The sequence below is a fragment of the Haliotis rufescens genome, unplaced genomic scaffold (genome assembly GCF_023055435.1).
Source record: "Haliotis rufescens isolate VD_foot unplaced genomic scaffold, xgHalRufe1.0.p SCAF_9, whole genome shotgun sequence".
Taxonomy (NCBI): Eukaryota; Metazoa; Mollusca; class Gastropoda; order Lepetellida; family Haliotidae; genus Haliotis; species Haliotis rufescens.
This window is the reverse complement of record NW_025964383.1, coordinates 44,509,468-44,524,942: the sequence shown is the minus strand read 5'-3', so window position 1 is coordinate 44,524,942 and position 15,475 is coordinate 44,509,468. Positions and strand designations below refer to the sequence as shown.

Below are 15,475 nucleotides of genomic sequence, written 5' to 3'. Positions count from 1 at the left end.
TATGCAATACAAAATGTTTCAGCTTGCTTTGACAACCCGATTGCATCAGTCAGGTACACGACTGAAGCGCACGCAAACACTTTCCAAGGGAGTTAACTCCCTGATCTTTTCAGTATAAATAGCCACAGCTTTAACAATATAAACGCGGAAAATAAATGCTTTCTTCAGATTGCTTGCTCTTTTACAGAAAGTTCTTAAATTTTGTTTTACCAGAAGGTTCGTAGCATTTTACTAGGGGAAATTATGTTTTGGTTTTAATTGGTTCAACAAAACTAAACTATAAATATTCTGGTTCGTAAAACTAGTATCTCATTAGGAAAAGTATGTCTACTCAAAATATTTATGATCTCTATGTTCACAACATGTCTGTACGACTGCAAAACTTTTAACTAACTGTGATACCTGGTTTATCTACCTTAGCAAACCTTTATATCTTCACAGATGTGTAGAGATGAAATTACAATTTTATCAACAAGTAAAGAATTTTTATTATCTTTGATATATCTTTTTAGAAACGATACCCGCACTATGGTGTAGAGTTAACATTTTGGGGAGTAATGTACAATGTAGCGTAGCGCAACTGAGACCGGGAACCAGGTTTGTGTGTAGGAAATTAATAGACCTATCAGCGTTCGCGTCTCACGGCGGAGAAGGGAGTTTTCCAGGCGTGTATATTGCACGGCATTGGTCCACCATTTGCACGATATCGTGTATATAGACGGTCCGCCTTTACATTGCCCCTCATATCAAAACCATTCAAGTTCTTTATTTGCCACATGTTCAGCTTCAAATAACAATTTCTTAAGTTTTACAAATGCTGACAAACCAGCGTTTATATTGCCAAACGCAAATATTATGAGAATTAGTTCCAAAACCTGCACGTAAATATTCCTGGAACGAATTTTTTATTTGTGTGACAATTAAACGTTTTGTTTATATCCTACCCGTTATATCGTATACATTCACACACACACACACACACACACACACACACACACATATCCGTACATGTCGAATAACCATCTACAATAACAACGACGGCGAGTATTATTTGTCAGTGTCCAAATTGAAAAGAAAAAACACATGCTGCTTTGGACTTGGCGCTGTTCTTAGCAACAACCTTGAAACACAGCTTATCTTATCAGTTCCACGCGGTGGGGGCAGGCTAATCAGTCGGGGGTCCGAGCCAAGGGTCAGACTATATCCAGCAGGGTTAACGTATCGACTCCCACAGCTTGTGTAAATGTACGCGCACCTTTCAGCGATTGCATCCGCTCCCGTCCCCGATCGGTATGGATTTCTTGAGGGAACCATATACAGCTAAATCACGTGACTAATAGCAATCGTTAATGCGCAGTTAGGTTATCACTGAAGCACTCTGAATAGGAGATGTTTCCCACATGAACACAAGACACCACGCCACGGCAGTCGTACACAGGGTCCAGCAAGGCGTTCATGTTTCGGAAGCGACGCGTGTTACTGGGTCACGATTTCCTGCAGTTTGAAGGGAATCGTGTTGGCTGGGATTCTACCGTCAGCATCAATATTGTGAGTATAAACCATGTGTTTTCAATACGGTGAAACCTCCTCAATTGCGATATAATCTAGATAATCTCCCACGTACGCCCATGCAATTGTTGCACTGATGTTTAAAGTGGGGCGGAGGTAAGATCTATTACAGTGCATATATTTCATTATACTTTTTATATTTTTCACAAATTAAACTTAAACTAGGAAATTATAAAATTCGAAAGACGCTAGACCAGTATTTCTCGTTTTTTTCGCCACTGGTCGACCATGACGGCTGCTCCTTGGCAAGCTCATTCACGCGAACAGTAAATTACGTAATCATAGATACAGATACAGATATAGTCCGCGCGTTCGTCCGCCCCGGCCCTTGTTCTCTTGATAAATGTTTAGGTACCAGCTGGCGCAGAACCGTGTGCGACATACGCTTGCAGTCGGAAAGCGCACGTTAAATCTCCAATATAAGTAAGTAAGTGGCGCAGGTTTTGACCATCATCTAACCCTGTAATTAAAATAAACTTTTGTTAGGCAATACTGATACTATTCTATCCTGCTTTTGTGTAGTCAACTTTGACAGGCTAGTGCAGATAACAGAGACCGAAATTACAACTTCCAAGTAATTGTTAATGTGATACGGGTAGAGCTGTGGGGGTATATAACTCCTTGGGTGTTGGTCCTCAGCACACTTGCTTGAATAAACCCTAAGGACCTCCCAGCTCTCTTCTCTTGTTTAAGGGTAAGAAACATTTAAATATTCCTTTTTTATGACTAAACTTCTTATTTCATTGTTATTATTGTCTAGAAAATGTTACAGTTAAGTTGAATCAGTACTGCCATATTGTAACTCTCAATCTACTGTGTACAAGTTCTAAATAACTGCTCATTGTATATAATTTACCGTTTAATACTCAGGCGTTTTGTCATTAATATGCGGCACCAATAGCTCTCTCCTATATTTCGACATCCATGATTATATTCCCCTACTATGTCTAACATCATCTGTTCAAAATGCCAGATGCATATACAGTTTATATATTCCGTGCAGTAGCGTAGCGTACATGTAGCCTAGTCACAAAACGGTTCCTAGAGTTAACACAACTGTTTCAAGCAAGATTTATTTTATACGTAGGTCGGTTATTCCTTAATTTCCGACAGTCCACCGATCAAAGGTTATATGAGCAGCTTTACCTTCCGTGTGCGCTTACAGAATAGCCTATAACAACGCATTCCATATTTCTTAGGTTTTATCCTCATTAAGTAAGTATTTGAATATTTTGTAAAGAGTCCCATCCCTCATATAGTTGCATACGCTGCATCACAGCCTATACCACAATTTCATTACCGTAGTCATTTAAATACTGTTATAGTCATCCTTTATACTTCATAACAACGTACATTCAAACGCGCATCGTATAAGTATACAATTACCGTATTTACTCCATTAGCTGTTATCGTCTAGCTCCGTATATATTTAGGAAATGCGCGTAGTCAATAGCAACACAGCCGCCGTGATTCATTACCGTAGTCACCAAATTAATCACTACTAAAACTAATAATTACACTAACTAAAACCGAGCTATATCTTCTACCGCGTACATTCGTATCTTTATTTGGATCAAGTATTTACTTTCCGAATTTGCCGAAATTATTATGTTGTGATATTTTTTACTGAAACTACAAATATTAATGTTTACCGTCTTTTCATAAGTAAATGTCATGTTTTTTCATCTAAGCAGTTTGCGCAGTCTACCGTACATGCTCTATTAAAATGTTACGACTACTCAATTTAGCTGTTAAGAAATGTTATTTGTCATTACCGTTATCATTCTAGTAAATACTGCATCTGTTGTATAATGTTACCGTACATACTCCAATATTAAATACATTGCCTTTATTGTTATGCCTTTATTGGATGGACACCGTGTTAGCATATTATTATCATTATTATCATTGTACGTCACTGTTATATATTAATTGATGTAACTTGAATGATACACACTTGCTTGAATAAACCCTAAGGACCCCACAGCCTTCTCCTCTCTTGTTTCAAGGCTAGCTCCCAATAGCCAATTCCCCGTATCGAGGCCGGACAGGGTATTTATTTGTTGGCGGATACTTTTCAAACTAAACCTTTTTAACCATATCGTCTTTTCGACTCTTATTGTGATCACTAGAAGTGATACACATGTTACCTTGCATTGACCGGGGAGGTCCGGGGTAGAAAAGGTCTTCCAACAACCCATACTTGCCTTAAAAGGCGACTATGCTTGTCGTAAGAGGCGACTAACAGGACTGGGTGGTCAGGCTCGCTGACGCTTTGATTCGTTTCAAGTGGTGCAAGTGTTTCTACCTAATATTCAAATGTTCGAGGGTATCGTAATGGTGGCATAATGTAAATAATTTTTATTTTATCAACTTAAAACAGGTCGTTGGCATTTCATTGGCATTTTAATTAATTTGTCCGTGTGCTAACTTCCTTATTTCAATGTTGCGATGGTTCGGTGCAGATACTAACTATTGTATCTTTCATTACATACATTTTATCTTTTTTAACAAACAAACCTTGCATTCAGATACAGTTTTCTGATTGGTTATTGAATATGCAATTATTTCCCATGTTTCCCGCTGACAGATAAGGAACAAATTCTATATACCCCGATGAGAAATGCCGAACGTCTTTCAAATGTGAGTGAGTGAGTATGGTTTTACGCCGCGTTTAGCAATATTCTAGCAATATCACGCCGGGAGACACCAGAAATGGGCTTCACACATTATACCCATGTCAGGAATCAAACCCGGTTCTTCGGCGTGACGAGCGAACGCTTTAACCACAAGGCTACCCAACCACCCCCTTTTAATAATAACATAATGATATGACAATATTGTCTCGATACTGGTTGCCACTTTCATGCAGTTCAGCGAATTCAACCGGGCATGTCTGATTGTAATGCAAGGGCGACTACTCTGGATGTGTTTACGTCGTCTGCTAGAGATGTCCATGAGACGGTTAGCTTGTCATACTGAAGAAGACAGTTATGGATCTATAGTGCGTGTCTGTACACACGCTCGCAAGCAGTGAGCTTGAACACCTGAGCCACCACCTCGCACCAGAACAACAACAGCAACTTCTATTTAACCTTGACAATAAATGTTAGAAGAGGTCTAGGGGCGGTCGGGTAGCCTAGTGGTTAAAGCCTTCGCTCGTCACGCCGAAGATCCGGGTTCGATTCCCGACATGGGTACAATGTGTGAAGCCCATTTCCGGTGTCCCCCTCCGTGATTTTGCTGGAATATTGCATCAAGCGGCGTAAAACCAAACTCACTCACTCACTCACTAGAAGAAGTCTTCAGGAACCCACGCTTGTCGTAAGAGGTGACTAACGGAATCGGGAGGTCAGATTCGCTGAATTGGTTGATGCATGTCATCGTATCCCAATTGCGTCATTCGTTGCTCATGATGCCAATCACTGGGTTGTCTGGTTCAGACTCGATCTTTTTACAGTCCGCCGTCATATAACTGGAATAATACTGATTGCCAACAGCCAACTAATGTCTAACTTATTGAAATGAAGTCATGGCTGGAAAAGCTTGTATTCAATTACTGTATGAACCTTTTACAGATTGAGTGGTTTGTGGAGTTCTTCACGAATGCGGGGGCACGGGTGGCCCAGTCGTCTAAGGCGCCGCGATTCGTTGTGCAGAGTTGCGTCCCTTGGCACGCCAGAAACCTATGATTGTGGGTTCGAATCCCAGTTCGCCCCGATTATGTTTCTAGGTTTGTCAGCACCATACCCGTGCTCATGGGTTTCACCGAAGTGGTAAACGTCTGAGACCTGCATCACTTCGGGCTTTCCTCCCAGATTAAGCTGTCACGCCGCGATATGACTGGAATACTGTTAAAAGCGGCGTAAAACCCAACTCACTCATTCACTCACTCTTCACGAATGAGCCCACGAAATAATGACAAACTGGCATCAAGGTCAAACAACGCGTGCCTTTGGTATGTGTAATATCTGTAATTGAAACAGTAGTTTTAAACTAGCTATTGTATAATATTATGACAGGCCAACAGATGTCCGCTCTTGTAATGTGATTAGTAGCAGGTAAGCGCAATCATGTGCTGTTATGTAACATGCGACAGTCTTGAATAAACGGCCAGTCAAGTGGCAGCCTCGTCTCCCAACTCCCGCGTCTGTCGTTCCTCCCTGAGAACCCAACAGTATGCAAACCGCTTGATGCGTCCCGATCAATAGGAAACTATGTCAGTTTGGCCGACTACGTTAGCGTTGCGTTTTCGCGATCTGATCGTTAGCTATTTTCGCCATATTTTTGAAAGAGGTTCCTCGTGAAGTAGGGTGTTTCAAAGAGGAACTGTGTTTGGGCGATTACTCGTGTATTGTACAGTCAACATTTATGAATCTTTGGGTTGCATACGGTTCCATTTGTTGCTTCACTTTTTGTTGCATATTAGCTTGCAACCTGTGATAACATTCAAGGCCTCACATAAGCTTTAAGACAGGTTTATGGTAGAAGAAGTTTCTGGTTCGGTGGGGAACATAGGCAACCAATGTACTGTAATGTCATGTTAATGTTAATGCTCTTAGTGAAGCCAATATATATGCGTATATAATGTTAATGCCCTTAATGAAACCGATGCATATGCGTATATCATGTTAATATTGGTGCTCTTAGTGAGACAATTTATATATGTATGTCATGGTAATATTGATGCTCTTAGTGAAGCCAATATATATGCGTATATCATGTTAATGCTCTTAATGAAACCGATGCATATGCGTATATCATGTTAATGCTCTAAGTGAAGCCAATGTATCTGCGTATGTCAGGTTAATGCTGATGCTCTTAGTGAAGCAAATATAAATGCGTATGTCCTGTTAATGCTCTTAGTGAAGCCAATGTATATATGTATGTCATGTTAATATTTGATGCTCTCAGTGAAGCCGATGCATATCCGTATATTTTATGTTAATGCTCTTAGTGAAGCCGATGCATATGCGTATGTCATGCTGATGCTGATGCTCTTAGTAAAGCCAATGTATATGCGTATGTCATGTTATGTTCTTACTGAAGCCAGTGTATATGCGTGGATTATGTTACTGCTCTTAGTGACGCCGATGCATATGCGTATATCATGTTAATGCTCTTCGTGAAGCCAATGTATATTACGTATGTCACATAAATGCTGATGCTCTTGGTAAAGCCGATGTATATGCGTATATCATGATATTCTTAATGCTCGTAGTGAAGCCGATGCATATGCGTATGTCATGTTAATGTTAATGCTCTAATAAAGCCAATGTATATGCGTATGTCATGTTTATGCTCTTAGTGAAACCAATGTATATCCGTATGTCATGTTAATGGTAATTCTCTTAGTGAAGCCGATGCATATGCATATATCATGTTTATGCTCTTAGTGAAGCCCAAGAATATCCTAATATCATGTTTATGCTCTTAGTGAAGCCAATGTATATGCGTATGTCATGTTAATGCTCTTAGTGAAGCCAATGTATATACGTATATAATGGTAATGTTAATTCCCTTAGTGAAGTCGATACATATGCGTATGTCACGTTAATGTTACTGCTCTTAGTGACGCCGATGCATATCCGTATATCATGTTTATGCTCTGAGTGTTGCTCTTAATGCTCTTAGTGAAGCCGATGCATATGTGTATGTCATGTTAATGCTCTTAGTGAAGCAAATATATATGTGTAGATCATGTTAATGCTGATGCTCTTAGTAAAGCCAATATATATGCGTTTGTCATGCTAATGCTCTTAGTGAAGCCGATCCATATGCATATGTCATATAAATGTTAATGCTCTAAGTGAAGCCAATGTATGTGCGTATATCATGTTAATGTTAATGCTCTTAGTGAAGCCTATGCATATGCATATATAATGTTAATGCCCTTAGTGAAGCCAATGTATATGGGGGTGTCATGATAATATTGATGCTCTTAGTGAAGCTAATGTATATGCGTATGTCATGTTAATGTTGATGCTCTTAGTGAAGCCAGTGTATCTGATGTATGTCATGTTAATGTTGATGCTCTTAGTGAAGCCGATGTACCTGCTGTATGTCATGTTAATGTTGATGCTCTTAGTGAAGCCAATGTATCTGCTGTATGTCATGGTAATGTTGATGCTCGTAGTGAAGCCAATGTATCTGCTGTATGTCATGGTAATGTTGATGCTCGTAGTGAAGCGGAATGAATGAAGGAAGGAAGGAAGGAAGGAAGGAAGTTCTTTATTTCCTCCAGAGTTGAATCCGAAGAGGTTACATAGGAAAATACATTATTTACAATACATCAATGAAATTACCTGACTATATACAATGACATCATGTTATACAGTGCTATGAATAAACAATTTACAATGTACATTTTGTGAACAGTAAGGTATCTGGTAGATATACATAAGGTAGTTCTTCAAATTATAAAGTGACATAAAGACAGTATGATGCTTTTCCAAGTATCGGAATCGATTTCGTTTGTCAAGTCATGGACATCTGCACCGAGAAAGAGTGAAAGCACTTCATCATCGTCAAGCATATCTATTTTCACAAGTACATCAACATCAAGTTTATCAATCAGGCATGAGACGAAATGATTTTGGCAGGCATAAACAATCCACAGTGCAAATATATCACGTGTACCATATAATAGACCACGTACATTTCATGTAAGAAGACTAAGCGTCACAACTGAAGACACAAGGGACATGATTGAGTCATGTTTAAGTTGATGCTCTTAGAGAAACCGATGTATCTGCATATGTCATAATGCTCTTAGAGAAGCCGATGTATCTGCATATGTCATGCTGCTCTTAATGAAGCCGATGTGTATGTCATATTAAAGTTGATGCTCTTAGTGAAACCGGTGTATATGCGTATGTGATGTTAATGCTGATGCTCTAGGTGAAGCCGGTGTATATGCGTATTCCATGTTTATGTTGATGCTCTTAGTGAAGCCAATGTATCTGTCACGTTAATGTTGATGCTCTTAGTGAAGCCAATGTATCTGTCACGTTAATGTTGATGCTCTTAGTGAAGCCAATGTATCTGTCACGTTAATGTTGATGCTCTTAGTGAAGCCAATGTATCTGTCACGTTAATGTTGATGCTCTTAGTGAAGCCAGTGTATCTGTCACGTTAATGTTGATGCTCTTAGTGAAGCCGATGTATATGTCACGTTAATGTTGATGCTCTTAGTGAAGCCAATGTGTATGTCACGTTAATGTTGATGCTCTTAGTGAAGCCGATGTGTATGTCACGTTAATGTTGATGCTCCTAGTGAAGCCGATGTATATGTCACGTTAATGTTGATGCTCCTAGTGAAGCCGATGTGTATGTCACGTTAATGTTGATGCTCCTAGTGAAGCCGATGTGTAGGTCACGTTAATGTTGATGCGCTTAGTGAAGCCGATGTGTATGTCACGTTAATGTTGATGCTCCTAGTGAAGCCGATGTGTATGTCACGTTAATGTTGATGCTCCTGGTGAAGCCGATGTGTATGTCACGTTAATGTTGATGCTCCTAGTGAAGCCGATGTGTATGTCACGTAAATGTTGATGCTCCTAGTGAAGCTGATGCATATGTGTATGTCATGTTAATGGTGATGCTGTGTAATCCATTATTTTGAACTTTCATTTCTTTTCAGAGGTAATAATTCGAGACACAAGAATGCATCTCAGCTTCCAACGCTGCTGGCAACGTACTGTAGTTTTCATTTTCTCGTTGGTTCTTATAGCCCTCGTCTACTCATATATAATCAAGGGAACTCTAAGTGAAAATACATTTCAAGTCTTGACCGGAAAAGTACAAGTTTCTTATGGGTATAATGACAGTGCTTCAGTAACACAAACCCCTCCTGAGGAATATTTCGTCAGGCCTCGGTGGGAAAAAAAATATTTCATCTATGACTGTGCCAACGGTAACTGTGGTGGTCTAGGGGACAGACAGGAAGGAATTGTCGGTGCTTTCATTATTTCACAAATGTTAAGCCGGAAGTTCAAAGTGAACATGCTGGTTCCATGTGATATCGGAAATTTCCTCCAATCAAACCAAGTTGATTGGATTCTACAAAGTTCTGAAATTAGTGGCATCAAAAGTAGCAAATACACCCGAATTGACGCTGATGCATTTCAGCTACGAGATAAAATTGCAAAATCTCTTGATTTAGAGAAAGAATTTCCTTCCGATGTCACACATTTTACTGTTAATCAAGAAATGGTTAACTATCTAAAGTTACATCCACTATTTAAGTCTCTTCGGTGGGCACATAATCAGACAACAACTGACATATACAATATTGTTTTACGACGGTTGTTTAGAATGAAACCTGAAATCCAGAAAAGGTTTGATCTTTATCAATCTTCAGCCCGTAGCAACGGGAGGAAACTCGTGTGTGCTCATGTGCGTGTGAGGGGGAATCCTACAATTCCAAATGATTGGTATACTCCCACACCCTTGAACGTTAGTGTGGTGTGGAACTTCCTCCGCCAGTATAACAACAGCGCCCTCTATCGGATGTTCGTAGCTACAGACTCCCAGAAAGTGCGACAGGACGCCAAGAGGCTGTTTCCAGATGTCATCCAAGATTTGGAAGGGAATATAGTTCATGTTGATCGTGACAATCATGCAAAAGATTACGCATGCGCGGGGTTTGGTAAAGTGATCCTTGATCAACAAACGATGTCATCATGTGACGTATTCCTTATGACAGACAGCGGACTTGGCCGAATCGCATCCATGATGCGAGGAACAGATAAAGACCTGTACTGTATGGCTAGCAATTCCGCCTACAAAAAGTGCTCTTTTAGCGATAAAGGTTTCTTTCCACAGTTCTGGTAGGTGTGCGATAGGTGCCAGTATGTACATAAGCCTGGTGTCTGCTGTAGGACACTGTGTGGAAGCCCGCACTGAATCCTGTTCAGAATAGGTCCCAAATCACACATGTCTGTCGTAAGAGCCTGATGATTGTAATATCAATATCTGGCCCAGACTATATTGCTTACAGGCCGTCGTACGTGATATTGGTAGAATACTAGTATTATTGCCAGTGAAGTTAAACACTTAATAAACAACAAACTGTATCTACATCCAAGAGCAACTACCGGAGATCGGAAGGTCGGTGGTTCGATGATCTGGCCGTGCCATACTAACAGACGTTAATAGATGGTACATGTTGTTACCCTGCCTGACTTCGGAAATTGGGGATTAAAACAAGGACTGATCCGCGCGGACTAGCCTGTCTGAGTAGGGTGTCATGTTAAACTGTGGCATGGTATCACAACGGACTAGCACCATCAACCTGGCCAAATTCCTGACTTGTACAAGCATCCACATACATTGCCCTTTATAAGTGCAATGATCTTGAACACAATGAAACCATACTGATGTATAAATATAAAGTATCAGTGCAGTATCTGAGAATTTAAGCCAATACTGCAGTATCTGCAGAGTATGCCAAAACGGAAGCAGCCCTGTCACCATCTTTCTCCCGTTATTTGACAATCAATCCTTCACAGTTCTGCAGGATAATGATTTGGCCGGATCTACTCCTCAACCCCTCAAAAGCCTACGTCTCAGCCATATTCTAAACAATAGAGGACCCCTTCAACAGTCTTTAGGTTTTATTCGCGTTGAAATGGATATAAAAAATAATAGCACATTTTTCAGTAAAGGATATGGAAATGTATTGATGAAACGGGCCATTACATATGATATAAAATTCTAATATCTAATTACAGCACCAAGGTTTATTGAAAAACTGGCTTCGAGGGAGACTGAAAACTCATTATTCCTGAACAATATACGTATAAGCGATAATGTTAGTCAGGAAAAGAGAAATCAATCATTGTCAGTAGACTTTGAAAAGGCTTTCAACACATTCTATACGGAATTTATGAGCAGATTTTAAAAAAAAGAAAAGCATTTTGACCATATAACATAAAAAGGATATCGGATAGTGCAACCTCATGCATTGCACAGAAGGGCAATTTGTCTTCGTGTTTTCATCATTAAAGAGGATGTAGACAAGGAGACCCGGTAACTCCATATTTATTGCTGCTTGCGATCTTCATTTTCGGAAGTATGCTCAGAAACAAAATATATATTAAAGCATGAAGCTAGACAATTTAGCCCATACGTTGAAAAAGAAGAAAGTTAACCTTAATTCGCTGAATAACTGGCATCAAATCTATATAAAATGTGAACTCCAAGAGAATAACCATTCTCGAGTATCCAACGAAACAGATTCCATTGGGCGTGAAAGGCAATATAGTTGTGAGTGAGTATGGTTTTACGCCGCTTTTAGCAATATTCCAGCAATGTCACGGCAGGGGAAACCAGAAATGGGCTTCACACATTTTACCCATGTGGGGAATGGAACCAGGGTCTTAGAAGTGAAGAGTGAACTCTTTAAGCATTAGGCTACTCCACCGCCATTAAATAACGGTGACAAACCCTTGCATTGTTCAGTGCCCATTCCCCTGAAAGGACAACCAAAATATCTAATATTAGAAAAAAATGCATTTACTGGAACAAAAGACACAATTTAATTATCATTTGCTTTACCAGACATGGGAAGACAAAATAGCTGCCACGTTAACTACACTTGCTTATGATAACGAGAGAATTTGTCCAAGACGTTGAACTTTAAGTTTCAGATGTATCGATGGTCTGATAACGTTCAATAACAGCCAACTAGCAAATTCCCTTCTACTGATTTACACATGGAAGACTATAAGAGGTCAGTGAAAGTGACCCAACTGTTTTGTGCTCAGGTCTATGAATAAGGATTATCCAAGTTTCAAAGGATGCATAAAAGTGTCAAAAATCTATCCACAAGACCGTGCGACAAGAGGGATGACATCAGGTTTCCGGTAGTCATCTTTGCCTTGATGTTGAACTCTATTTCAGCAACATCAGCCTTTGATGTCCACATGTCCCAACTTTTCAGGTATAATCGAAGATGCCCTTGCTATGAGGTGAGGTGAAATTGGGTTTAACGTCGCGTCCAAGATTATTGCACTTATATAGCGACGTGCATGCACGTGTTTGCGTGGCTGCTTGAAATAGTCCGGACTGATGCCGATTAATAGTGCTAGCTCACTGAGATACCATGCCGCAGTTAAACATGAATACCCCACTCAGACACAATATACTGACTCCGAGCCGACCAGTCCATGTTTTAGCCCCTTTATGCCGAGAGCCAGACAGGGTAACAACAAGTACCATCTTTTAACTTCTTTTGGTATGACGCGGCCGGGGATCAAACCCCGGACCTTCCACTCTCCGGGTGGACGCTCTACCACAAAACCACGAAGGCGGCCCCTTTCTATGAGGATTAAAAAGAGCGTCAAACGACTCTTGATCAGAAGCTGATTGATTTGGGGGACAACATTTAAGGCCTCAGTAAAGCTTTCAAAAAGTGTTATGGAAGTCCCCGTATTCCCGTGTTCTTTCAGGTGAACATTTGACTTGCTATACTTGTGTTTGTGACGGGTGTGTTTGTGACGGTGGGGCAGGATACGCTCACCTTTTCGCGGACACTTGGTATCATGGCTATCTGATGGTGATAATTTCAAAACATTAGGTACCATTGGGATTAAATGACTGAAATAGATTTATGACGATACAGTACATTAATATTGTGTAACGGCGTAACGATAGAAGTATTTCGCCACATTGGCGATAGAACATATAGACATCAAACTTTTTGTTGGGATCTGAAGTCATCAAGAAGGCTAGGTTTCATAACGAATCAAACATTTATATTAACTAAGGAAGAGAACATATGGATGGCAACTTCTTTATTATGAGGAACACAACGTTTCGGAGTATATGCTTACTCCTTCATCATTAACCCGATGAAGATATAAGCATATACTCCGAAAGGTTGTGTCCCTCATAATAAAGAAGTTGACATCCATATATTCTCTTCCTTATGTGTATCACTTCTAAATGCCTTTCAAAAACCTGATTAATATTAAGTGTTTTTATAACGAAATATACCGAAAATCAACAGAGTGCTATTATTTCAGCACGAGTACAGGAAATAAGCAGAGAAGTTTTACACCTTACATATTTGCAATTTGCAATCCCAGATACCCTTTAGCAAATACACGTGTACCTATACGTTCTGTAGTTCCCCCGTTGGTGTACGTACCCATGTGAGCCTCACTCACAATGAACACGTTGCTCAAGGCAGGGAGGTATAGAACATCAGGCCTAGATAAAACTTTCAACATAACAACCATTTGCATTTTGAGAAATACATCAAGACCAACTTTGATACTCTTTTCTGGGTCAGGTCCACACTATATAGATTTCGAATACACCAAAATTCAGAGGCCCGGTGTGGCAAGGGGCTGTTATAATCCTAGGGGAGTTGTTTGATCATAGGATGAAATTTGATCCTGGGGAGTGACCGAATCCTCCGACACCGAGACCGCTTTCAGGTTTCAGTCACTGCTTCCCTTGTTGTTATTCCATACTTTTCTTGTTTACCATTTGGTCAATTGATGTCTTTGGTTTCTGACTTAACATGATTCTGAACGTTACATTGATCTGTGGATACGCATCCAATAACTGTCATTTGACTGCTTATTACCTGAGACACTTATGCCAGGAAAGCGGAAGGTATCGGGTTCGATACTCGGCAATGCCATACCAATAGACGTTAAAATACGGAACTTGTTACCCACCCCTACAGATACCCACCCCCACATACCCCTGTGAAGATCCGGGTCAGATTTCGTCTTCAACAACCCATGCTTTCGCAAGAGGCGAATAACGAAATCGGGTGGTCAGGCTCGTTGACTTGGGTGATGCATGTCATCGTAACCCAATTGCTTAGGTCGAGGCTTACGATTATCAATACTAAACTAGTGTCCAAAAGAAACGATACCACCTGTTTGCAACGACATAAAAGAAAAACTAAACAATGCAGAAGTTTAGGATTGGTGTTATGCTTTTGAGAAATTCTTTCACAACATCTGTACAAAAATTTCATTTCAATAAAATCTGTACAACCAATATGACAAGCCTTTAAAGATGGGTGGGGTCGAAAAATGAACATCGTTAGAGCACTGATCACAGAAACAACGGGAAATGTCACACCACACGTCTCAAAGTCAAGTCAGTAGCGGGTATGTCCACCGTGAGCATCAATACATGCCAGAACACGCCTACGGACTGATGACGTCAAACGTCTGATGACGTTGGGAGTGATGCGTTGCCATTCCTCGAGGAGACATCGTTCCAAGTCCTGGACGTTGACTGGAGGCACACGGCGACGTCGGATTTGCCGATCGAGGTGGTCCCATAAGTGCGCGATGGGATTCATGTCCGGTGAACATGCGGGCCATGACAAAACCTGTACGTTGCGTTGGCAAGGAAGTTCTGTGTCAATCTTGCTGTGTGTGGCCTTGCATTGTCATGTTGGAAAAGGAGTCCACGAGGCTGTTGCTGAATAAAGGGCACCACACCAGGCCGTAGGATGTCATCAAGATAACGCTGTGCATTCAGGTTTCCACGAATTACGACAAGCATCGTTTTGACGTCACCACATATGCCACCCCAAACCATTAACCCTCCACCTCCAAACGGCCGGACCTGTTGGATACAGTTAGGCGCCAAACGTTCACCAAATCGTCGGTATACAAGCTGCCGTCCATCGTTTCTGAAGATGAGGAATCTGCTCTCATCAGAGAACCTAACACGTGCCCAGTCCCGCCGTTGCCAACGTCGAACTCACCTGGCCCAGATCAGTCTGTTGTTCCGGTGTCGAGGCGTCAGGAGCGGTCCGCGGTAGGGATGACGTGGCCGGATACCATACTGCCGTAGTCTCCTGTAGACGGTCTGTCGACTGATCCTGTGTCCCAGTGCTGTAGCCGCCGTGGACGTCGCTGTTACGGTG

General features: G+C 40.8%; 1 protein-coding gene across 1 annotated transcript; it reads left to right on the top strand.

Annotated features, from left to right (window-relative positions):
* Window positions 1-1,223: 1,223 nt before the first annotated feature.
* Window positions 1,224-12,663, top strand: LOC124145140. Its single transcript, XM_048391499.1, has 2 exons — window positions 1,224-1,548; window positions 9,212-12,663. The coding sequence occupies exon 2, from the start codon at window positions 9,235-9,237 to the stop codon at window positions 10,402-10,404; it is 1,170 nt and encodes a 389-aa protein (XP_048247456.1). The 5' UTR covers window positions 1,224-1,548; window positions 9,212-9,234; the 3' UTR covers window positions 10,405-12,663.
* The last annotated feature ends 2,812 nt before the right edge of the window (window positions 12,664-15,475 follow it).